The sequence below is a fragment of the Ornithodoros turicata genome, chromosome 3, assembly GCF_037126465.1.
Source record: "Ornithodoros turicata isolate Travis chromosome 3, ASM3712646v1, whole genome shotgun sequence".
Classification (NCBI taxonomy): domain Eukaryota; kingdom Metazoa; phylum Arthropoda; class Arachnida; order Ixodida; family Argasidae; genus Ornithodoros; species Ornithodoros turicata.
The window spans coordinates 3,545,485-3,571,512 of NC_088203.1; the positions used below are offsets into that span (position 1 = coordinate 3,545,485).

At 47.7% G+C, this 26,028-nt stretch overlaps 1 protein-coding gene across 1 annotated transcript; it reads left to right on the forward strand.

Annotated features, from left to right (window-relative positions):
• The first annotated feature begins 5,227 nt into the window (after nt 1-5,227).
• Nucleotides 5,228-25,874, forward strand: LOC135387842 (uncharacterized). The gene is made up of 14 exons (XM_064617001.1): nt 5,228-5,368; nt 8,610-8,645; nt 9,306-9,326; nt 9,408-9,437; nt 9,791-9,806; nt 10,229-10,326; nt 11,104-11,310; nt 12,049-12,271; nt 16,656-16,794; nt 17,883-18,040; nt 21,185-21,299; nt 23,223-23,390; nt 24,761-24,880; nt 25,641-25,874. Exons 1-14 carry the CDS (start codon nt 5,365-5,367, stop codon nt 25,836-25,838), a joined length of 1,533 nt encoding a protein of 510 aa, XP_064473071.1. The 5' UTR covers nt 5,228-5,364; the 3' UTR covers nt 25,839-25,874.
• The last annotated feature ends 154 nt before the right edge of the window (nt 25,875-26,028 follow it).

The window sequence follows — 26,028 nt, forward strand, 5'->3', positions numbered from 1 at the left end:
TTTTATAGCACCCACCCTGTATAATCTGCGCTAACGAGGGCTACCCTAGTACTTCACTTGGAATGAGTAGTTTGCAAGATACCGGATCCGCGTGGCGTTTTTTCGGTGCCTACACGGTACGACAATTTTTTAAGAAGAAAGAAAATCTTTTCAGGAACTGTCCACTGATCGTTACAACTCTTCATTTTCGTCTACAACTCCCAAATTTTCTCTCGGCCGCTTCAAACAAAACTTGACCTTTAAAAGTCCGAAGAGGAAATTGTCCGAAGAGGAAAAGTCCATAGAGGTTGCCATGTCGTACCAGGAGAAGATATGCACAGCTATATCTCAAATCAGTCAGCTCAAATAGCTCAAATCAGCTCGAGTCTAACCAATGGCTGGGGTTTCTCGACCAGAGTCCACCGCAACGACAGGTGGTCAGTTGATTGCCGATCCGCAAAAAGAAGGTCTTCGGAGGAGGCTTGAAGGTTAGGACCAGGGGTAGATCACCCGTCAGTAGCCATTCGTAATCTGCACGAAAGGAGCGTGAGCCACACGTGTTTTCATCTTAAACACATGTACAACTTCAGTCACAGAGTGACACTGATGGTCCATCTTCTCCATCTTCCTTCAATAGTCGAAGTCCTTCGCAACGTAAGTCGAACGGTACCGTCCGACAGCCGAGAAACGGGCGAATCAATCGGTCCGTCCAATGCTTTTAGGCAACCGCATGGAGCACTTTTGCCAACTGAATGGCAGCAGAACTTGAAAGGAACGGTGACCTACTAAGCGAACAATAGACGACGGACGGATGAGCCGGTTTCTGCCAAGGATAGATATTTTGTCTGAGGAGAGGAAGTGACACCACCCGACGGAACCGTGTGCGCCAATGAAAACACGCTTCGCAGGAAATGCCACAAGCACGTAGCAAAGTCACCTGTGCCCATGCCTGTGACCTCTTTTTTTTTTTCTTTTTTTGCGGGCTTGGCTTTCTTCGCCCTGCCTCCTAGAAGGACACGCAGATGGTCCGTCGCCCGGACTTCGACGTGGATATCAGAGGTTTCAAGGAGGCCACCCCTTTGGAACGTCAAACTTCGCTGCTTCCGCATGGCGTACTTAATATGAGCAATGACACGAGCAAGAAGGTCCACGATGTCTGCAGCGATGTTGAATTCTGCGTTGACCAAGCTCACAAATTCGCTCATCAGTCCCAGGGGTCCATCCGGAACCGTTATGCAGTCGTTCTTGTAACGGGCGTAGATCCGGCGCACCATCTCCTGCAGCGGCCCCGGCGAGATCTCTCCTATATTGCCAAAGCCTACCATGTCTATCACGTAGCGAAAAGCAGTAATGACGAGCTCGTTGCGGGGACTTTCGTTGTTGAAACATTCCTTCTCCACTTCTTCCCAAGAAGCATGAGTGCGGGAACAATTTTGTAACGAGTGGTAGCTGAGCATCTTCACGTATTGATGACGCGCAGTGCGCGCTGCCTTTATACAGATAAACGCGCGCAAAGAAGAGAGAGCAAGTCGCGAGAGCGAAGAAGAGAGAGAGATAACCGAAACGAAGAAGCCACCCGTTACCGCCAGGAGCGCGCGCGCAGCGGGAGGAGCAGAGAGCCGAAACCGAAACCACCCGCGGGCGGGCGCGCATGGGTAGCTGCTGGCCGCGGCGCGCCGGCCCAGTCAGGTCAGTTGCTCGCTGGCTGTCGCGGAGAGCAGACGTGCGCTCGGTTGCTCCGCAGTACCCGCGCGCCCGCTCAGTTTCTGCCTGACACTCGGATGGAGCAGTCGCACCCTTTGCAGCGGGGGAAAAGGTGAGTGATTTGCCGCGTTGTTTTACCGCGCTCCTTTTCTCGCATGTTTGCCGCGCCCCCGTGTTTAGACTTGTTTAGCGGTGACCAACGAGTGATTTGCCGATGTTTGACTGCGCTCGTGTTAAAGGGACGGTCTCGTACCCCCTGCCCCTTTCATAAAGTGTACCATTCGATTGCCCTTTGTTGAAAATGGAATACTGCTAATTAACCCGACAAAACACGCCACAGTTATTAAATAACCGAATTAAATTGATAGAGATTGCAGAGCGTGCCGCGATCTGTGTTGGCAACAATAAGAACGGCCACGTCGCCCTGCGGGTAAGTCCGTGATAGGATACAGAAATCGTCTGCTTTTGCGCGCGCTAGTGCATCGGCGTGAGCAGACGACTTTCAGAAGTTACTGGGCACCGCGGCAACTCTCGTACATTTTCTTTCAGTTCTCAGGTGAAAAACGCGCATTCTAAGTAGTGGGAAACATGGTGGTTCAGAACAACAATGTTAATCCTCAGAGACAAGTTAAAAGTCGCAGAACAACACCATCCACAATCACAAATCTCAAGTCGCTGGCCATCGGCGCGCGCGGTCGCATTACAGCTCCGACCAAAAATATATTACGCGCGCTTCCATTACACTCCCCGTTGTACACTGATCATGCTTCGAAATGAAGTGTCGCTGACGACGTACATGGAGAAGGAGGACGTGTTTATTTAAAAACCGCATTAAATACTCGCGGAAAGAAAACACGTGACTTAGCTTCCACGTATCCGATTGTGCGCCACATTATGGGAGACCCCACAGTCAATGCTCGGACTACATTCTCCGCTCGCGGAGGTATATGCCTGAGCGTCCCCATTTCGAGAGCAAAGGGGATTACTCAACCCAAGGTGCTTCTGCAAGTTACAATTACCATGACAACGACGACGCACCCGCATGCCGACGTCATACGTGACGTATGCATGAGAGAGGCGCAGCTTTCGTCGTCTGCTCTTACGGCACGTTTCGACAAATTCCTCGAAAACGACTTGGTTATTCCGAATGAAACTTTAACGGTTGTATGTGTACAGTACTCGTGAAACTAGTTTTGGCCAAGTTTCGGAATCGCCCCGGCTGTACGAGACCGTCCCTTTAAGCCTTTTCTCGCCGTACGCGCATGTTTAGACTTGTTCAGCAGTGACCAAGCCTTTTCTCCATGTTGACGCACGTTTAGCGATTCCCGCCTTGTGTTAGCTGCATAGTGTTGTGACGCTGTGGTTAGGCCTAATCGATTGCCTTTTCCCCGATGCGTACTGTTTTCTCCGTGCTGTTTAGCAGTAGCGGTTAGACCTTTTCTCTCGCATGCCTAGACTTGTTCAGCAGTGTTGGCATTTTCTACCTGCCGCTAGTATCTTGTTTTGTCTTTCTCGCATAGAGTTATGGTGGTGACGCCATCTGCTGCGATGCCTTGCAACTAAGTGGCCACCTGTCGTCGATCTCTGCAACTGCCTGAGGCACCTCAAGGTGCCTGCCCTGTGTCGAAAGGGATGAGGCGAACCTGAACCTGAACTGGTGGGTGCCAACTACCAACATGGCTGGCGCTGGTCACCCCGGAGCGGTTTCTTCGCCACGACATCGTTGATTTTCGAATAAATTGTTTCTCTCCACTCTATTTCTATCATTTTATTTTATTTTCTACCTATTTTTTTATCAGCTCAAGTAGCCGGCAACTCACACAGTGGTCTGGACGCGTCTTAGATGCACCCCAATTACTGTAATGACTCCCTGAATGATCCTAATTACTGTGGGGGGTCCCAAATTGCTCTAATTGCTAATTAATGGCGTCCAGATGACTGTGTGAGTTTTCGGATACTTGAGCTGATCCAATACTACTTTTATACACCCTTTTAGGAGGGTGTTTAACAATCTTACACCTTCCTAAAAGGGCGTCTAAAGGGTGCAAAAAAAGGCATTTTCGAGGAAAAGCATCGTTTCAAAGGGTGTTTTTGCACAGAATACACCCTCTAAAAAGTGTGTTCCAGAGCATACTGTGTAAAAAGTGGTGTGCGTTATAGGACAAGCCATTTACACCCATAAGGGTGTTTTCCAGTTTACAGTGTCTAACAGTTCTCCGTATATGCCCACAAAGTTGCGCGGCATACCAGAGCCGTGTATATGCCAAAGGGAGTCTGGTCATTAGGAGGAGACTTAAAAAAGAGGCTCGACCTGTCAATCAAATTGAGCGTTTTTCATTGGCTGATGTTTCCTATGCGGGCCGTCATGACACCTGAATTGGCGGCGAAAATGGCGGCGTAGCTCGGAACGGTGAAGCGAGGATTTCGTGACAATTTTTTTCGCAAATTTAATTTTCACAATTTTTTTTTTCACCAATTTATTCCGTAAGTGTACATTCTGCAATTCTCTTGCAAATCACCTTTAAATTACGCTGTATTCATGTTTACCTTAACATATGTTTCGTCGTCCTTGTTAGGACTAGTCCATGTAGTTCCTCCTCCATGTAGTTACCAGACGACAGAACCGGAACACGTGCGACCGCGATGCCCCTAGCGTGATCCAACGAAACCTCCGGGAACGAAACCACGACCCAAAGCTATTTGAGAAACCGGAAGACGCGCACGTGGCAATAGCGTGTCACTCGTTCGCTAGTGAGGTTAATTCAGGCTAGGTTCGTGCAGCTTGCCTCGCGGTAAAAACCACACACACACTCATACATTGGATGATGATGAGGTGGGCTCTAAGAAGCAGAATGATTCGCTACTGCCGCATGTTTGTACTCGTTCCCAGTGTTGGGGTTGAGGATTCTGAATATGTGGTTCATTCAAAACCGCCAACTTCTGGGCATCCATGTTAGGGTGGCAACTGTCACGTGACCTGCACGCATAGTATCTGCGAGGAAGCCGAACGATATGCTGGTTGCGGTTTACACGTTTTATTACGCTTGGATACAAATCAATGAAAACCTGCTCAACCTTGATAACGCGCTGACGCATGTGCTACAGTCATCCTGTATTAGAAGCGCTAAAACGTTAATTTATCAGCATTTTCCGAATTGCAATTTGTAAAACTGTCGCATTTCTGCACTACACTCCTACTGGACATCATGTAGCATGTTACTGGACATGGTACAGGACTGCCCTGGACAATAACTTCTATACTATAACCTGTGCACGCTAAGCTAAGCTATAGTCATAAAATGAAATATCTACATACATTTAATGGAAAATACATGGCGGTAAATGGTGCGGGTGAAAAAAAAAACACGTATAATTGGGGCTACGGGACAGGATTTAGAAGTATAAAGCGTTTACGAAGGAATTGAAAAAAAGGGGGAAAGTAAAAGAAGAAATCTGTGACTGCTGCACGTGCTAATAGCCGTTCACCATAGCGTGCTTTGAAACCGTTTCGAAAAAGAAGAACGAGCAGCAAGCCATCATCTCATTGGACGAAGAAGAAGAAGCAGCAGAATACCAGAACGACCTAGCTCGTGCATACCAGTCGGTCTTCGTTTGAGAACTTGACTCAATAGTCTCCCTGCCTCCCCTCAACCACAGGTCAACTCCGAGAACAACGTCAGAATGGGTAAGTTTATGCATATTGTAATACTGTAAACGGATGTGCAATTGAACCTATGGGATGTAGTTCGTTACCGGGACCACTGCGTTTTTGTAAAGAAAGAAGATAACTAGGTAAATGATATGTTTTTACCTGAAGCAGGAGCAAATTAGGAACGAAATTAAACAGGAATGACCCTCGTAGATTGCGTGAAACGTATAAAAATTAAATTTTATCGCCCGTTTTTTTATGGCGCTCCGCCACCTTGGGTGAGGACCTTCTGACCTAACCCGAGGCACAGTCTCGACGCCCGCACCGCCTCCTGCGTGCCTGGGGGGGGCGGCGCCCCCCCCAGACCCCCCCAATCTGTAGAACCTCACTTAACCCAACCTCACTAAAGTGAGGCGATTTAGCCCAATTCTCTTGCAAGTTTCGAATCCGTTAGGCTTAGCACTCCCGTGTTTCTCCTGTGCTAAAAGTGAATCAGATGGGGTTGTTGAAATGCCTATAAAAAAACTTCTAGTCCACAGAATTTTATAATTCTTACCTTTTTCGATTCAGTATATGAACTCTTTCACTTCTACGCAATATTTACCTTTCAAACGCTTTCACAAATTTTTAAAAACGAGTGGTCCCGGTAACGAACTACACCCGAACCTATGAAATGCGAGAGCATTTCTTTAACCCACTTCTGGAAATAGGGAATAATGGAACAATGTGAGCGTCTTCTTGTTTTGCATGCAGAGATATAGTTGGGAGATTGAAGGGGGGGGGGGGCTTCGCGTAATCGTGCGCCACGCGGAAGGTCGCCCCGGGACAACAGTGCGCATAACGACTAACTCTATCCCTTACGCACTGCCTTACGCACTCCCTTACGCACTCAAACTCACTAATGTGGTCAATGGCGTCCGACGCCGCGAAGTTACAGCGTAGGCGACGTTCTGCGGAGCATTCGCGCATCACAGGAAACCCACCCAGACGAAGATGGATCATCCCGAGTGATCGTGTACGGCGACACATACATTAACGTTCATGACCTTAGGAATAACTGGGGGTTGTAGGTGTTTATGGGACTTTATGGGACAATCCGGAAATCTTTATGGTGACGCTTCCAGAAACATCAATCAATGGCCAGATTTCTTCCAGTGAAGTGACGTCACGATGTGACAGGTTCGAGGTTATATTTTCATGTGGTGGGCAACAATACCACCACCTAGATTGTGAAAGCCTCCGCATCGCCTCCTCTCCCACTTTCAATTACGAGTCGGAATTCGTCTGCTATACTGCGATTCTTCGTTCTGCGAATTGAAATACCCGCAAGTGTTTGCAGCTCTCCTGGAACCTTCGGACCTAAATATTTAGACGAAAAGTGCGAGACGCTTTCCAGAAAATCAGTTTTGAGAAAGATTGAGACCGTTTTGCGCATTATTTCCAAATTTTCCCATTTAGTACGCTGGGACGTTCAGTGACAACTCGCAGACGACAGTGGTTCTCCTCCATGGCCACGACCGCTGAAAACACGTTCGCGATTGGCTGCGGCCGTCCGGTACGCGGTCCTGATTGGCTGACTCTTAATTGTTACGTCACGTCGACGAGCGCCCAGGCTTTCTGCATCTGTGTAGTGTTGGCAAGAAGCGGGAAAAGCGCGTAGGCTAATAGACTGATAACGCTGATAGTTACCACGAGCATGGTTTGCGCGGCGACGTTACGTAATAAATGATGTAGGGACTCAGGTCGTCTATGGCCTGGTTCCTTCGAAGTGACTAAAATCAATCAATCAATTAATCAACCAAATCAATCAAGCGCGCCAAAGAATACAGTGACTTTTCTACTTTCTACAGGGTGGGTGCTCTAGAAGGTGAGTCACATTTTCGCGCCTGTCGCTATACCTACTTGACAGACTGCCTTCACCACACAGCGAACAACTTGTGCCAGAGAAACGTACGAAACAATCGTGGTTGCCAGGCACCACGATACAAAAAAAAAAAATACGACCACACAAACTTCCCATGCATTTCCCATACGCTATACCGACGTAAACGCTGCGGTCTGCTAACGGTTGTGTGCAGCTATACATAACCATCGGCAGACAGCCCCGTGTTTACATCGGTATAGCGCATAGGAAACGCATTAAGACGAAAGTTTGCGTGGTCGTATATATGTTCTTACCACGACCTACGAGATTATAACGACCATGTCAGGCGCACCCCTTCTATGCGCCGCATTTTGTGTGGCGTACTCAGTAGCGGTGGCGCTTCTGATCGTCCCAGTTATTGCTTCCTCAACTTCTACAATACTTTGTACTTCAGCTTACCTTAGTATTTCTGTACAAGCGGTGGACGTTCCACGGATATTTTATTCCGAGGTTGATTATCATCATCATTCTACGCGTTTTCATAGGAGCTATCGCTGTCGTCTGCTACGGTAGTCGTACATACGCTTCTGCGCGTTTAGAATTCAAATTTTTGTCGTCCAATCGCGTGGCGTGCCGCGATGAGTAGCGCCCCTGGCGGATCGTGCGGACGGGCTCCTCATAGGGATGGCTGATTTTGACATGGTCGTTATAATCTAGTAGGTCGTGGTTGTTATACAGTGCTTGGTGCACTCTTTTGTCTTTTTCGTACACTGTAAACTGGAAAACACCCTTATGGGTGTAAATGGCTTGTCCTATAACTGACACCTCTTTTTACACCATACATGGTCTGGAACACCCTTTTTAGAGGGTGTATTCCGTGTAAATCACCCCTGGAAAGGGCGCTTTTCTTTGAAAATGCCCTCTTTTGCACCCTTTAAACACCCTTTTAGGAGGGTGTAAGATCGTTAAACACCCTCCTAAAAAGGCGTATAAAGGGTGCAAAACACGGCATTTTCAAGGAAAAGCACCCTTTCAAAGGGCGTTTTACACGGGATACACCCTCTAAAAAGGGTGTTCCAGACCATATACGGTGTAAAAAGAGGAGTCAATTATAGGACAAGCGATTTACACCCATAAGGGTGTTTTTCAGTTTACAGTGTAGGCTTCTCTGGCAGCGGATGCCCGCGCGTCAAGTAGTTATCGCGCCACGTGCGAAAATGACTGATATTTTAGATCACCCATCCTGCATTTCGGTCGCTTTGTTTGTCGCGACCGTTTCCTTAACCACTTTGCGACGCATGGTCCAGTCGGGCCTGTTAGGGTCGTGTCGTGATAACAATGTACAGTACCTTGTTCTATGTCGTTATGTAGCATGTCCATATATGTTGCTTTGTCTCATTTTCTATCTTACAGGTGAATCCGAAATGAGCGTGATGGGTTCCCAGATGCGTAAGTACTTCAACCACCCAAATGAAAATGTCTATGAAAAGATGGGTAGGAAGATGGGATGGGTGTGTTGTGTCTGTCTCTAACTAAAGCTCAATTATATAAGGCTCAACGATCGTGGGAGGCGGAGCTTGCTGCAGCAATGCCTAATATCGGCTTTAGATGAAGTTAGTTAGATGTCTGTTGTTTTATATATTCCGTGGTGTTAGTGCCGTGAAGCAACTGTGGCTATGAGCGACGTACAGACGTCGACAGATGGAGAGAGGGCAGCAGGAAGGAGTGGGGGACAGAGGTGCGTTAGTATACGTCCGGGCCGACTTCAACGGGAACTGTGCCGACATTCGTCTGCAGAGTCTGCTTAAAAACCAAGGGAAAACCTCAGACAACACAACGATCAGCACGACCTTGGCAACCACCAACGATCGCTGCTCGGCCATGCCGCTGGTGGATAGGTTTAGTCAGGTTAGGTTAGGTTGGGTTGGGTTGGTGTAGCGTTCCGCGGGTGGTGTCCTCCCATCGCACGCTCAAGGCGGCGCTGCCATCAGACCGCGCCGCCCAAGCGTCGTTGCCTCAGTTTATCCTTAGTTAAGCTCGAATTTGAAACTGAAGTTGAAACTGTGAGCAGTGGAGTTTATGTAACATTGTCTCACGTGCTTTTTGCAGAGAGTGGCATAGAGAGTAGTGGTAAGACACAACAATCTTAGAAGTAGTCATTCGAATAGTTGATATGTACACATTTCTCGGTTGGGTATCTTCCTCTTTCAGCTATGTCCTCCATCGGTGGGACGAGTACTGGTGAGTACAAGTGTTTGTTCAGATGAGTACACCCGTTCGCTAGGGCAGCTCGTGGTCGATGGATCGGTTTTTGAGGCAAGGGAATTGTCGCTGCTACATTTATGAACGGCAGAGTACAGATGGTACGCTGTCTGAGTATCACTCTAAACTGTCCTATATAACTCCACCACTTTGTACACCGTATGGTCTGGAACACCCTCTAAAAAGGGTGTTTCCCTCCCTTATACTATGAGCGCACAACGTGAAAAGACTGGGCACAAGCTGTCTATATGTGGCCAACCCTTGTAGATACGAGATAGTGTAAGAAAGGTGGCCTTCCTGCATTTTAAAGTGTTACAATTCTGTTTGGACAGGTACAGCCGGTGGCGAGTAAGCACCTAGCCGTTTGGCACACACGAATGTATAATTAGGGCCTGACTTTTTCGGGTTTTATTTTCGGGGGGGTAAATATCGGGTGATATTTTTCATTCGAAAATTCGGGTGTATTCCGGTTAAATCCCGTTACGGCATATTCTGTCGTCAAGAATTCGGGTGTATTCGGGTGCTTTTTTTTTTAAATAAAAATTTGTCTTAACATGGAACTAATGTTTAGCAATGTTATCAAACTTTATTTTAATGCACGCTTATGAGTGTGCCACGCGACCCGGATATTTTCGGGTAGATTCGGGTTAAACCCGAATTTTTACAGATTTCGCTCGGGGGGTAAATATCGGGCGGATACGGGTTTAACCCTAAAAAGTCAGGCCCTATGTATAATGTGCGCAAATGAATGCATAGATTCTCCATTCCAGAGAAGAACAGCGCAAGAAGAAAGTGATGTTCATTGCGGCTGCGGTGTGTGCGTTGCTGTTCGTTTGCGGGCTGATCCTCTTCATTGTCACGCAGAGCGGTAGGTCTCGAACTGGGTCAATCAATCAATCAATCAAGCTATCATCCTTGCAATATTCTTCATCCGCACATCACGTGAATGCCCGTTATAGGTATATACGATTATGCGAACAACGCTACGGGCACACTGTAAACTGAAAAACACCCCTTACGGGTGTAAATGGCTTGTCCTATAACTCACACCACTTTTTACACAGTATGGTCTGGAACACCCTTTTTAGACGGTGTATTCTCTGTAAAACACCCTTCGAAAGGGTACATTTCCTTGAAAATGCAGTCTTTTGCACCCTCTATACACCCTTTTAGAAGGGTGTTTAACAAGCTTACACCCTAAAAGGGGGGTGCAAAGGGTGCAAAAGAAGGCATTTTCAAGGAAAAGCACCCTTTCAAAGGGTGTTCACACAATATGCGCTCTAAAAAGGGTGTTCCAGACTATACGGCGTAAAAAGTGGTGTGACTTATAGGACAGACCACTATGGGTGTTATGGGCGATAAATACAGCAGACTTACAGATCTACCTGTCCTCTACGCGCTGGTGGTAGACATTGTCCGTATATAGTCCTATACCCGGCAGCACGTGCAGCGTGTCGCCAAACAAATAGGCTGTCTCATCTTACGTCTAAATCTACTTCAATTATACCTTTCTGTTTACGCTATTTGGCAAGGGGTGCATCGTACGTGCAAGTCGCGCATCTTGTTTTAGTGCAGTTGCTGGCGACAGCGATGAGACTCGAATCTCTGGCTTAATTTTTGCAGCAGCTTCTGTTTTTCATTATAGGGGAGGACACGTCTTACCAAAGTGGAAAGGGAGACGGTTCTGGCAGTGACGACGAGATATATGATTTTCCGGCATCGGGATCTGCTCCACCATCCGATTCGGGTTCTCAACCAGCAAATGACGCAAACAATCCTGGTGACACAGCGACAACGGCTACAACTACAACTACTACGACGACGACGACAACTACGACGACGACGACGACCAGTAAGCTACGTGTGACATACTCTACTACAGGCTCAAAGGGGTTGTGACAGGTCATTCCAGGTTAACTCAGATAAACGTGAAACGCTGTTCTTTGCTCCGATATGAAACCCGCAGTGAAAGCTTCACAGCGAAGAGGGTAATAGAGGCCGAGAAAATGGGCACCGCAAATCCCGAAAACCGATGCGGCTCTGGCATCGCATCCAATGACGCAGCGCACGAGAAGTCACGTGCTTATAGCTGCCAGTGGGAATGGACGTAACTCTTGAGATCCGTGACGTCTCGGCCAGTGGTCAGAGCCGTTTATGAGTTTTGGCCATTCTGTGATATTTTGCCGCCCGGAGGTGGGGAGCCGCCGTGACGTCAGAGCAGTCATCGCTCCGCCCACTTGACCGACAAGAAACACACTTTTGATTCGAGGAGAGAGAGGCGTACGGCTTTTTGTGGCTATCACCATATACCCAAATTGCCACAAAAAGGCGTACGCCCCCTTCTCTCCTCGAATCGGAAGCGATAAACGCGATCATTCGCGGCAATGGTTGGCGCACAGCGTGCTATGCGGTGAAGCTCTTGTTTTCAGAGTGGCTCTGGCGCCGCCGGTCGTGTGACGTCAAGCGGTGCGCTTCGAGACAGGCTCCTCCCATTGTCCAAACTCTCCTAATATAAACGGCTCTGCCAGTTGTTTCCATGTGCTGACACAAAAGTGCGGCAACTAACCTTGCCCGTCGTCCCTCCATGCAGCGACCCCACACCCCAACTTTCAACCGTTGCTGTGCACGGTGGGGAGCTACGCGATCCATCCGATGCTGTTCCCGGACAAAGATCTCTGCGACATCCTTTTCTTCACGCACGTCTACTGGAACACTGAGTCGTTTGTGCCTTCGTACGGCAGCAACGTCTCCTACAAGAATTTCTTGAATCACATAAAGACCCGAGAGCACAGCGGCGTCTCGTTCGACTTCAGGTAAGCTGCTTCATGGCCGGGAACGCGAAACACCTGGTCCACGCGCCGTACCGTAATTTCACGTGTATAAGCCGCACCGCAGTTTTGAACATTTTCTGGCAGATAAGCCAATTACCGTCATTTCACGTGTATAAGCCGCACTCGCAGATAAGCCTCGGGCAATACGAGACGACTGATTTGAACGACAAAGGAGACCATAGAGAAGGCCATAAACCCTGTGGTCCATAGTGTACAACAAAGGAGGTCAGCTCTAGAGCTCTACCAAGATCGGATTGTGCCCTTGTTGGGCGTTTTTCGTGCATTGATGGGTCAGTGGTCACGTGAGTCACTGTCACCACTTTCGTTAAAGCTGCTTGCGGGAATGCACCAGGAAGATCAACCTACTCGAATGTGACCAGCTCCGGTGGCGCAGCGGTAACGCGTGCGCTTGGAGACTGGGAGGTCCGCGGTTCGAATCCGCGGGCCGGCTGTGCCGTCTGGGGTTTTTCCTGGGTTTCCCTCAGATGTGTAATAGGCGTATGCCGGCACAGTTCCCCTGAAGTCGGCCCATGGACGCAGCTATCCTCCCCCGAGCGGATTCCGCTCGGTCTTCCACTTCACCCTTTCCTCTCCTCCTCTCCACCACCTTTCCCTTCCCGAGAAACATGCCGCCTAATCAGGCAGGCAGACCTCTCGGGTTCCTTCCAACGACACTCCTCCTCCTCCTCCTACTCGAATGTGGACCCGTCCCTGTTACGCACTGTTCGTGCATCGGCAGGGCAGTGCTGTTCCAGAGACACTGTCGGTCGTTTCGTTAAAACCGGAAACCAGGAAAAAAAGCCATCAGATAAGCCGCAGAGCGCCCGTGAGAGAAAAAAAAAAAAAAATCGCGCATAAGCCCCTGCTAATACGCGTGAAATTACGGTAATTAGTATGAAATTTCTACAACCTGCGTAACTGAAGGTTAAGGGCTACCTCCATGGAGCGAATGTACAGCGAAAAAGCTGCGAACTTCGCTCAGCGTCGGACGCCCTGCGCGAGGCGTCAAGAATGTGAGCGTCCGCCGCCGATCTGCCCATGCCAGTTATTGGGCGCGTTGGGTTCGTGCTCTTTCCCTCAGGGGATCACTTAACACCTCCAAAGTGACTTCGGTGCGCATTCCCGGGTGCACCCTGCGCACTCCTTCCACGGAGCGGGGCCAGTTCCGGAGAGTTGACGCAAGTTCCGGTGTATTGACTTTCGAAATGGCGCAAGCGTTGCAACACGTTGCAACCGCCCATGCTCTTTGTGTTTCCAGAATCATCGGATGTCGGCGTTAAATAGTGATACGATTACAGAGGACTGCTATGGTCTACTGCTATGTTTACTTAAAAGCAGACGACCGAAGAAAGCTCGATAGGTGGCGCGCGCTCAGCGGCTCTTGCGCTCGGCTTCCGGATAGCCTCACAAACACCTAAAGGCCCGTTCCAACATACAGCGCTTTGCTCCAGAGCACTGGAAAATAGCGCTGTTTTTCCCTCATCTCCCGGCTGCGACTCGATCGAAAACAGCGCTTGGCGAAGTTGAGCTTCGTTGAACGTTCCCATCGCTGTCTCCCAGCTATAGGCTCCCTGAACCAATGAGAACGCGGCACCCCGTTCACGTGACGGTACGATCACGTGAGATCACAAAGTACAGCGCGGGGACAAGTGCTGAAAGTGCGAACCCCACAGTGGAAATACAGCGCTGTGGAGCAAAGCGCTGTATGTCGGAACGGGCCTTAAGTAGACACCTGGGGTGTACGTTCCCCTGAGAACCCGGGATATGGCGCTCGGGAGCCTGCCTAACACGCCCAGTCCGCGATTCCGGGAAGCGTCAACTGCAGATGAACCAATCAGTGGTCTTCCGCTACGAATATACGCTAGATGGTCTGCACGTGGTCGTCTGCATGCTCATGTGAATCATCGTCACCGTCCTCTTCTAGCAACTGGATGCTGTCGTCTGCTCGCTGTTGCGCCAACTGTATCGCTAGAACGTGAGGCATGCCAAGAAACATGCTTTCCTTTCGTAGTAGTGAATACGCTTTTCGGTACAGTGACATCACAGCATGACTTCCCGACGCCGTCCGCTGGTTTTTCGCCCCATGGAGCTGGTACAGGCAAATAACTGGCGCTGGAACGCGCGTGGCACTCTGCCCCGCGAACTTGCCGCGTTGCAAAAAGATTCGCTCCATGGAGGTTCCCCTTTATGTAGGAGTGGGACGACGCTCATATACAGTGAACCCTCGTTATTATGACCATGGTCGTTGCCGAAAATTTTGGTCAGAATGCGGAATTGTCATATTAACGAGGGGATTTGCAGATGTTTCGCAGCATTGTTCCCCAAGGGTATGGTCATAAAGCGCGTATGTCAGATTATCGGGGGTCATATTAACGAGGGTTCACTGTATACAGGGTGCGTCATTAAAAACTTTTATTAAAAAAAAAAAGCTGTGAGAGCAGCATACTCTTAAAAATGAACTTCACCGCATAGCACGCTCCTAGCCAACCATCGTCTGGAGTGATGTCGTTATCTGTCGTGAATTGTTGAAAACGTACGCCTTTTCTGTGACACCTATGCCGTTCGTAATTGTCATAAAAAAAAGGCGTACGCCTCCCGTTTTCGACAAATCCGGGCAGATAACGGTATCACTAGAGATCATGGTTGGCTAGGGGCGTGCTATGCGGTGATGTCATTTCTAAGAGTGTAGCTGTTGTTGTTGTTGTTCTACGGCCAGGCGGATATCCTCTGGAAGAGAGTATGTAACTACCAGATGGCTAATTACCCGAAATTTTTTTAATTAGGAAATTTCCGGCAAAAGCGATATAGCAGATTGAGATCCTCGTTGAACTCCTTTCCACGTTTAAAAAAAAAATTCTGAAACACTCACGTGCGCCGAGATATCCATCCCCGAATTTCGGTATATGCAAATGAGCCAAAACCTGAAAAAGCGCGCCTGAGGAGCGCATCACCCACACCGACGGAGGCTTATCTGGCCAGCTGAGCGGCACCACCGATTATCTCCACCGCTCCAAATCACGTGGCCCTCTGACGTGAAATGAGCGCTGTATATACTCGCCGCGTTCCCAGTCTCCGCGGTTTCGGGTTTGATTCGAGGAGAGAGGGAGGGCGTACGCCCCTTTTTGTGACAATTACCATATACCCAAATTGCCACAAAAAAGGCGTACACCCCCTTCTCTCCTCGAATCGGAAGCGATAAACCCTATCATTCGTGGCAATGCTATGCGGGGAATCTGTCTACACTCTTAAAAATGAACTTCACCGCATAGCACGCTCCTAGCCAACCATTATCTCGAATGATATCGTTATCTGCCCTGATTTGTTGAAAACATGGGGCGTACGCCTTTTCTGTGACAATTATGAACAGCATAAGTGTCACAGAAATGGCGTACGCCCCCCGTTTTCAACAAATCAGGGCAGATAACGATATCATTCGAGATAATGGTTGGCTAGGAGCGTGCTATGCGGTGAAGTTCATTTTTAAGAGTGTATCTGCGGGGAGTGTCTAAATGGTCCTGTAGCACGCGACCTATATCGCCGTAAATTATTCTCGATTGTATTTCAGGTTTTCCGAGTTTCTTTTACTGTTACTTATACCGTTATATAGCGGTCTGTTACCCTTTAGAGCGATAGAAAAAAAAAGAAAACGCGACAGTTTGTGTTTACTTCCTTTCGTCCTTGTGTCACCACGGCACTGTTTTTCTCTATTTATTTTTTTATCGCTTTTAAGATGACTCACCAACGTGCAGTAATTTTAACCTTGTTTCACGAGTTACTCTTCCCAGCTCGCTACACTTCACAGAACAGAAATTCACTTCATAGCACGCTGTTCGCCAACCATTGCCGCGAATGATATGGTTATCGCTTCTGATTCGAAGAGAGAAGGGGGGGCGTACGCCGTTTTGTGGCAATTTGGATGAAAATTGCCACAAAAAGGCGTACGCCCCCTTCTCTCCTCGAATCGGAAGCGATAAACCCTACACTCTTAAAAATGAACTTCACCGCATAGCACGCTCCTAGCCAACCATTATCTCGAATGATATCGTTATCTGCCCTGATTTGTTGGAAACACGAGGCGTACGCCTTTTCTGTGACAATTATGAACAGCATAAGTGTCACAGAAATGGCGTACGCCCCCCGTTTTCAACAAATCAGGGCAGATAACGATATCATTCGAGATAATGGTTGGCTAGGAGCGTGCTATGAGGTGAAGTTCATTTTTAAGAGTGTACCATTCGTGGCAATGGTCGGTGCACAGCGTGCTATGCGGAGAAGCTCTGTTTTTAGAGTGTACCCTTTAGCATTATGCCGGTACGTTGACGGTATAATTGTACGACGAGTGATGTTACTTTGTGCTCGTTGTCAGGTACGTCAAGCCTACCCACATCACTACAACGAATTTGCGTGTGCTGTACGGTAGCAAGATCAGGCATTTCGGCGTGCTCAATGTAGATATTGAGGCTTCCGCCAGCAGAACTGCTTATAATGCGAAGAATTTGTTGGAGGTGAGTAGTCGTTGTTTTCACGTCGGCTGCTGGCAAAAGCTGCTAACAATTGGAGTCACGGCATTATAATCAGGGATATTCACAGGATGTTCGTTCTCGTTCGTTAGTGCGTAACGTTCATATTTGTTGCTTTGGTGGCGTTTTCATTTTTTTTTTTTTTGCATATGACCGATACTTAAGGATACCGGTTGCTAATATTAAGGGCAGTAGGGGCTGGGAGAGGGGGGGGGGCGTGAAAATCCCTGGTTGTAATGCCGCTGGTGATAGGATCATTGAACGGCAGTAACCCCCATCTCTGATGCGTACGCCTCCTGGTTTCAAATACACTCTTACAAATGAACTTCACCGCAAAGCACGCTCCTAGCCAACCACCATCCCGAATGACAACGTTCTCGCTGGCCCCCGATTTGTTAAAAACGGGAGGCGGAGCCCATTCTGGGCCGTGCATAATGACCACAAGATAGGCTCCGCCTCCCGTTTTCAACAAATCAGGGGCGAGAAGGTTGTCATTCGGGATGATGGTTGGCTAGGAGCGTGCTATGTGGTGAAGTTCATTTTTAAGAGTGTACAGGGGTAACGCCTCCTTGCTTCCAAACCAACACCACCTACATACAGAAAGCCTGCGCGGCGCGCCCGTCGACTTGACGTAACAATGAAGCGTCAGCCAATCAGGATCGTGTTTTCAACGGCCGTAGCCAATCGCGAACGTGCTTTCAGCGGTGGTGGCCAATGAGAAGAACCACCGTCGTCTGCGAGTTGATTGAACGTCCCAGCGTAATAAATGGGAAAATTTGGAAATAAAGCGCAAAACGGTCTTAATCTTTCTCAAAAGTGATTTTCTGGAAAGCGTCTCGCACTTTTGGTCTAAATATTTATAGGTCTGCAGGTTCCAGGTGAGCTGCAATCATTTGCGGGTTCTTGGATTCGCAGAACGGAGAATCGCAGTAGCAGACGAATTCTGACTATATATGTCCAGGTAGCGAAAGAGGCAATGCGCAGACTTTCTTTATCTACGTGGTGTTGACCAAATCGTGGTTTTGGTTCTTAGATGACGCGCGTGATGACGTGGCTTAATTAAATCCGTGCAGAACATACAGATTAAACTGCAGACGGACAAAGGTTACGGGCAGACATCTCGTGGTACAGCAAACCCGATGTACCTGGTAGTGGCCTTCAAGTTGCTCTCCTACAACTCGGACACGGACAGGAGGAATTTTGCCCTCGCCATCAAGAGCTTTGCTGAATCGTATGTGAATAGATACTTAGCACGTATACTCTTAGAAATGAACTTCACCACATAGCACGCTCCTAGCCAACCGTCATCCCGAATGGCAACGTTCCCGCCCCTGATTTGTTCAAAACGGGAGGCGGAGCCTCTTCTGTGCCGTGCATAATGACACAAAATAGGCTCCGCCTCCCGTTTTCAACAAATCAGGGGCGGGAACGTTGTCATTTGGGATGATGGTTGGCTAGAAGCGTGCTATGTGGTGTAGTTTCCTTCGTCTATTTCCTTCGCCTATATGCACCCTTGAAACCGCATGGCGCGGTCCGAGTCAACCGCCATCCTGAATGCCATCGCCCTGCCCGCTGATTGGTGAAGAATGGGAGGCGTACGCCTTTTCGTGACACTTCTGTGATCGTTTTTCTTCTCACAAAAAGGCGTACACCGTTCTGTGCAATGGTGAACCTTCACCGTGCTGTATGTGGGAGTTTCTGTGTAGGTGGATGTACGGGACTTTCCCGAAACACCGCGAATTCTCACGAGCGAATGGCTATACGTCACAAAACGTGATACATTACGTACATCGTGCAAGTCTATTTAATCCACTTCTTTGACGGCAAATTCTGAAAATGTCTCTGCCGCGAACGTTTCCAGTGGCCCCGTGCTTTGTGTCCACGCAGCTCATTTCCACTCTCTCACCGAACTCAATCCCAGAAAGGCAACACTACTGAAGCGACATTGTCATGTAGCAAAAGGGCAGGGACACACATATCACTCTTAGAAATGAATTTCACCGCACAGCACGCTCTTAGCCAACCATCATCTCGAATGATATCGCTATGTGCCCTGATTTGTTCAAAGCGGTAGGCGTACGCCTTTTCTGTGACACTTATGCGGTTCATAATTGTCACAAAAATGGCGTACGCCTCCCGTTTTCAACAAATCATGGCAGATAACGATATCAATCGAGATGATGGTTGGCTAGGAGCGTGCTATGCGGTGAAGTTCATTTTTAAGAGTGTAGAGTAAGATACAACACGATGACTGCAAACTCACTGACTCAGACACAGAGGAGGACAACGTGAACGGTTACGGGGAGGGGGGGGGCGGAGGAGAGTAAATGTTTTGGGAAAAACGGGTAGCTCGGTTTTGAGGGTCAGCGTCGGCAGTGTCTCCGTTCCGAGCTCAGCTCCTCCGTTCAGCATTCCGTTCCGAGTTCTGTAATGAGGAAGGCTTCTATAATTTCTCGCGTCGTCTTTCGCCCTCGCCACAACTGAAGTCTCTGATTCCACGTCAAGAGATCCAACGGTACAAGAGACCCCACCGAGTCGAGAGATCCACCGGTGGTTTGACCTCTTGACCCGGTTGGATCTCTTGACTCAATGCTGACTCTTGCTGAATCTCTTGACTCAATACTACGTATACGGCGCAATCGTTCTGCAATGAACATGGTAAGGGATAGGTTTTCTTTTTTGTCGGGAATCCTGACCTGTATGACGCTTTGACTGGCTGGATCACGTGACAGGTTGGATCTACTGACTGCTACCAACTACCCCAACTATCAACAGTGCTCTACTGAAGCGGTTGACACATAAATGATTTGGAGCACTGCTTCCAACAGTAGAAAACTCGTGTCCAGCGTTGTAGAGATGCGTAGTTTTGTGGCAGTAGCTTCGACGTATAATATTAATTCGCAATATAGCCTTCACTGCAAGTAGCCTTCAAATATACATTGTGTATTTTGCACGCTGCAGGAAATTGGTACGACGTACATCAGTGACACTGTTTATACGGTACACGCTGTCTGTAAGTAGAGGGCCTTTTCGGGTTAATTGCCTTTCTCCTTTTAAATTCGGGTTAAATCGGGTGTTTTGGGTTATTCTTCTTTTTTCAAATTTTTTCTTTTTTTTTAATTAAAGGTGCACATGAATTCCTTTGGATTTAGAGTCAAAACAGCACATGATGTAACAAGTAATATTTTCATAAGACGCGCGCACATATTGCTGCTAAACCATATTCATGATACTACGTAATACGGGATTAAGATTCGCGGAGAAATCTGGTTTAACCCGGAATAGGCTCGATTTCTCCGCGAATTTTAATCGCGCATTACGTAGCTAGGCGATGCATATTTAACGTTACATCATGCGCTGTTTCGACTCTGTAATTCGAAAGGAATTCATGTGCACCTTCAACTATGGGCCGCTTGCTGGACAGAAAGCAAAAAAGTTACCATTCTTGAGGGATTTTATTTTTTCATTTTTCTATCACGAGAGGGAGGAAGAAAAAATATTTTGACGTCCACACAAAATACTCATTCACACAGCACGGGTGCGTGAACTGGAATGGAAGCTCGAGCACATTACTCGATAACAAGAAATGCTCCCAACAACATCGAATGTCCTCTGGATGTGCATGCTATATCACTCTTAAAAATGAGCTTGAATGAACTTCACCGTATAGCACACTCCTATAGCCATTGCGAATGATATCGTTGTCTGCCCTGATTGGCTGAAAACGGGGGGCGTACGCCTTTTTTGTGAGACAATTATGAACAGCAGAAGTGTCACAAAAAAAGGCGTACGCCTCCCGTTTTCAACAAATGAAGAGAGATAACAGTATCATTCGAGATTATGGTTGGCTAGCAGCGTGCTATGCGGTGAAGTTCATTTTTTAAGAGTGTACGTCCGACGTATACGTACACTCTTAAAAATGAACTTCCCCGCATAGCACGCTCCTATAGCCAACCATAATCTCGAATGATATCGTTATCTGCCCTGATTTGTTGAAAACGGGAGGCGTACGCCTTTTTTTGTGACACTTATGCTGTTCATAATTGTCACAAAAAAGGCGTACGCCTACCGTTTTCAACAAACCAGGGCAGATAACGATATCATTCGAGATTATGGTTGGCTAGGAGCGTGCTATGCGGTGAAGTTCATTTTTAAGAGTGTACGTCCGACGGATATCTGGAGGATTTGATCTGGAGGGTTTAGATGACGCATCTTTCGATAGGAGCATGCATATACTGCCTACAATGCTGTTCCACGAGCGTTACTTTTTGTCTCTCGGGGGAACCGTGTGAATAATTTGGGGGCGGGGGGGGGAGGGGGCGGAATCTCCTTACCTATCGGAAACCTGAACTTTTCACGTGTTCCTGTGTTTCAGCACGTCCATAAACTACATTGTCATCAACACCGCAATCAACACCTGGGCCAAGAGTTGCAAGATATCTCCACCAACTGTGTGGACCGACGAGAAGAAGACCTACCAGCCGGCATTTGTAAGCGCGGAAAATGCACCACCTCTATATATAGTATAGGAAAGACACTGGCGACTTGGCGATATATAGTATGTACACTCTAAGAAAAAAAAGGTGTGTGAAAAGGGGGTAACTTCTATAGTTACCGCCTATAGGTCAGCATATAGTGTCTGATAAAGGGTGTAATAGGGTGGTAGAAGCAATTATCATATCACCGTAAACTGAAAAAACACCCTTATGGGTGTAAATGGCTTGTCCTACAACTCCACCTCTTTTTACACAATATGGTCTGGAACACCCTTGTGAGAGCTATGGTGAATTATGTGTAAAACACCCTTTGAAAGGGTGCTTTTCCTTGAAAATGCCTTCTTTGCACCCTTTAAACACCCTTTTAGGAGGGTGTTTGTTAAACGCCCTACTAAAAGGGGGTCATTCGTGGCAGAGAGTGAGGTAGCAGGTAGCACTTATATGCGGCACACATATGCACGTAGGCAAAAACGACAACCATTACCTCCTAAAATGTGTAAGGTTTTTTTTCTTCGAGTATATACGTAGGGAGTGACTTTTTCGGGTTAAATGCAGTTTTCAGATTCGAGGGAGGGGGGTAAAAATCGGGCGCTATTTTTAAACCTGCAATTCAGGGAGAAATCGGGCGATAATTGTGCCTGCAGGTATTATCGGGTGTTTTCATCTTGTCTATCAAGGCCTAGACAGCGTCAGTATTGGGCCGACACTGCCAATATCGGTCTAATATTGGGCCAAGAAGTTGTGCTGCTTGAGTGGTGTTGACACATATGGATGTAAATTTGTGGCGTCTGTGTACTGAGCATCCAGAGGCTGTCCAATGAGCCAGCAATATAAAATATCTATGCCTGCTGCTTTACGGTACCTTGAAACGTTATGCGGCGGCGGCGCGCGAGAACGGCGCTTGCAGGAGGTAACCGGTTAGGCTTGCCGTATCTATTGTGGCGGCAGCTCACTGGCTTTTGGTTTCTAGTTATTTACGAAAGTGCCATGTTTGTACCTGACCCCCTTTCCCTGTGACGTGAAGTGAACGAAGTAATACCTACAAGGTTATTCTAGCAGGCGTTACATATTTTCGATCGCACTGTAAAAATAGAAGACTACAGATTTGGCCCAACCCACACTCTTAGAAATGAACTTCACCACATAGCACGCTCCTAGCCAACCATCGTCCCGAATGATAACGTTCTCGCCCCTGATTTGTTGAAAACGGGAGGAGGAGCCTATTTTGTGCCCACTATGCACGGCACAAAATAGGCTCGTCCTCCCGTTTTCAACAAATCAGGGGCGAGAACGTTGTCATTCGGGATGATGGTTGGCTAGGAACGTGCTATGTGGTGAAGTTCATTTTTAAGAGTGCAAGCTTTGCAGACGCCACTTATCTGAAGTTTCAATCAATTTTTTTTGTAAGCGCTATATGGTCATCTAGAAAGAAAATTAAAAACAAAAATCTCGCCCAATGCATTTTCAATGGCCTATGCCACACAAACACCGCCATTTTTTCTTGTGTCTGCTTCGCATTAACGTCACTTCACACAGGTAGCGCCGCCTACAATGATGTGACGTACCGATTCTGACGTTATGCACCAATCCTCTTCTGTTCTGTATGCTGGCGCCACTTGTGTGTGGCGAAATGAAAATGAAGCGCACGCAGCAGAAAGTGTCGGCTTTTAAGTGAGATAGGCCATAGAAAATGCATAGAGTGAAACTTTGCTCGATTTAAAATTTTTCTTCTACAGGACCAAAATACCCGGAAAAAATTCCAACAAAACTTCACACCAATGGCTACCAGTGTGCAGAGTTTGGTGCTGGATAAACACAGCCTTCTATTTTTACGATGCGATCAAAATGTGTAACGTTTTCTAGACTAACCCTGTACGTTGTCTTCGTATAACTATACACTGTGACAACCCTTTTCAGGACACCTCAATTAGTGACTTGCTTTCGGAAGCACCTGATTGGGATGACAACAAGGCCGTCCTTCTGGCTTTCACCCTCGGCGTGACCGCCTATTACAAGGGTAATACCGATATGACAGCGCCCGTCTTTAAGGACTGCCAGACGCCATGGATGGTACCCTACCGGCAGGTACCTCGTTTTGCTTCGATATTTGGACTTTGTTTGACTTTCTTTTCATTGATTCTGAGTTTGATACGATAAGAACGAAAGACCCAAGGAATAACGAAGCAGCCGCCACTCTGAGACGGGGGCGCTGGTGCTCTCGCGTAGACTGCAACGCATCCCCATATAAGCACATTCCCGTACACTCTTAGAAATGAACTTCACCGCATAGCACGCTCCTAGCCAACCATAGCCTCGAATGATATCGTTATCTGCCCGGATTTGTTGAAAACGGGAGGCGTACACCTTTTCTGATTATGAACCGCATAAGTGTCACAAAAAAAGGCGTACGCCTCCCGTTTTCAACAAATCAGGGCAAGATAACGATATCATTCGAGATGATGGTTGGCTAGGTGCGTGCTATGCGGTGAAGTTCATTTCTAAGAGTGCATCTACACTCTTAGAAATGAACTTCACCTCATAGCACGCCCCTAGCCTACCAAAATCTCGAATGATATCGTTATCGGCCCTGATTTGTTGAAAACGGGAGGCGTACGCCTTTCTGTGACAATTATGAACCGCATAAGTGTCACAAAAAAGGCGTATGCCTCCCGTTTTCAACAAATCGGGCCAGATAACGATATCATTGGAGATGGTGATTGGCTAGGAGCATGCTATGCGGTGAAGTTCATTTTTAAGAGTGTATGTGCCGGCATTCGTCTTTTAGCGTCTGAAGAAAGGCCAAAGAAAAGAACTTCACCGGATTGCATGGTCTTATCCAAGCACCATCCCGAATATGGCATCCTTCTCATTAGTGACTCATTGAAAGCGGGCGGCGTACGCCTTTTGTGGCCTTTCTTTTTTTTTTTTTGTCACGAAAAAGCGTACGAACCCTCCCTTTCACACAAAGCGGTAGTGATATCGGCATAATTACGTGCAATTTTTTTTTTAGAGGGAGATTTATTTTATTGATCCATCAGTGTGTACAAGTTATTTGGTAGGACCGCTAGGCGAACCTGTAAAAATGGTTGTAAAAATGGTAAAAATGGTAAAAAAAGGCAATGGTTGGCCTTCACCGTGCTGTGCGGAGAAGCTCTGTTTTAAGAGAGCAGTGTTTACCTCGTCTTGTCTTATCAGAAAAAAAAAAACAAAGGTGTCAACTACAGTGAACCCTCGTTAATATGACCCCCGATAAGCTGACATACGCGCTTTACAAGCCCATATATACTCCTGGGGAACAAAGCAACTGAAACCTCAGCAAATCTCTCCCGTTCATATGACGATTCCGCGTTACGACCCAAAATTTTCTGGAACGACCATGGTCATAACAGCGAGGGGTTCTCTCTGTATGCATCTCTGTTTACCCGTGATTTTCAAATGCTGAACTCTCGTTTCAGGTGTGCGAGGGAAATCTGCAGAGTAAAACACCATCGGTTCATTCGGGCTCGAAAAGCCATTTCGCCAGCTACGATAAAAACATTTTCCTCTGGGACACTCTGGAGGACGTAATGCACAAGGTGAGGTCACGCCGAGCCACGATGAAGCGAGCGATTTGCGCAGGGTCTCAGGGTGTACCGACAGTATACCGACAGTGCTATACAGTGAACCCTCGTTATTATGACCATGGTCGTTCCCGAAAAATTTGGTCATAACGCGGAATTGTCATATTAACGGGGGCGATTTGCACATGTTTCACGGCACTGTTCTCCAGGAGTATGGTCGTAAAGCGCGTATGTCAGATTATCGGGGGTCATATTAACGAGGGTTCACTGTACCTGCTGGCTTTGTACATCTTTTGGGTACCTTTCGGAACAGAGGGGAGACGTTAGTTGTGGGGGGGGGGGGGGCGAGGGGTGCCGGTGAACTGAGTCTGAGGGGCTGCGTTCACTTAACAACCAGCAGGGACGGATACAGGGTTTTTTATTCTTTTCATTTTAGGGGCGCGCCCTGCCTTGGGACAGCACCTTATACGCCTAATTGTATGACATATTATGCCTGTTGGATTTCTGCATATTTTTTTTTTTTTTGCAAGTGGGTAACGAAATCCGTGTGTTTGTCTGCGAGGATAATTACGTTACCGAGGTTCTCGCGTATGTCTGTGTTTTGCATCCCGGCCGAAATCTAGTGCACCTGGTGCTATAGCTCACGCATATTGTGTCGGTATATGAAGTGCACGTATACGGAATTGATGCTTCTAGGGACGCTTCCAGTTGGTCCCGCTTGCCTATATCTGCATTGTATGTACCATACCGTGATCGCAGCTGTCTCCCTCTGTAGATGAATCAAGCGATTGACACGTACAAGAGACCGCACTTGGGATTCATCTTCTTTGACGCTGAGTTCTCGGACATGAAGGGGGGAGATGCATGCATAAAGGGTCACGGCACATTTCCCCGTCTTCGTGCTGCCAGGGCGAGGATGGATGCGTTCCACAAGGAAAAGGATCCACTCGAAGCGCAGACTCAGAACGGTTGACGGAACTGGCTTTATTAAAGTGCTTATTATACTGATTATCGGCAGCTGCTTTCGCTAGAGTCACTAAATAACCTTCGCTTCAGAGTCTCGACACTGAGGTCCAAGGGAGAGCAGGAGCGCCATTTTGTTACCCGCACCACGCCGGGTACCATCTCGAGTTGAGGGTCAAAGACTGCTAACGTAATGCTCC

What these genes read in the sequence shown, in the direction of transcription:
- LOC135387842 (XM_064617001.1), top strand. An exon ending in TACGACGACGACGACGACCA is followed by an intron (nt 11,311 to 12,048) that starts GTAAGCTACGTG and finishes CCCTCCATGCAG; the next exon opens with CGACCCCACACCCCAACTTT. An exon ending in ATGCGAAGAATTTGTTGGAG is followed by an intron (nt 16,795 to 17,882) that starts GTGAGTAGTCGT and finishes AAATCCGTGCAG; the next exon opens with AACATACAGATTAAACTGCA.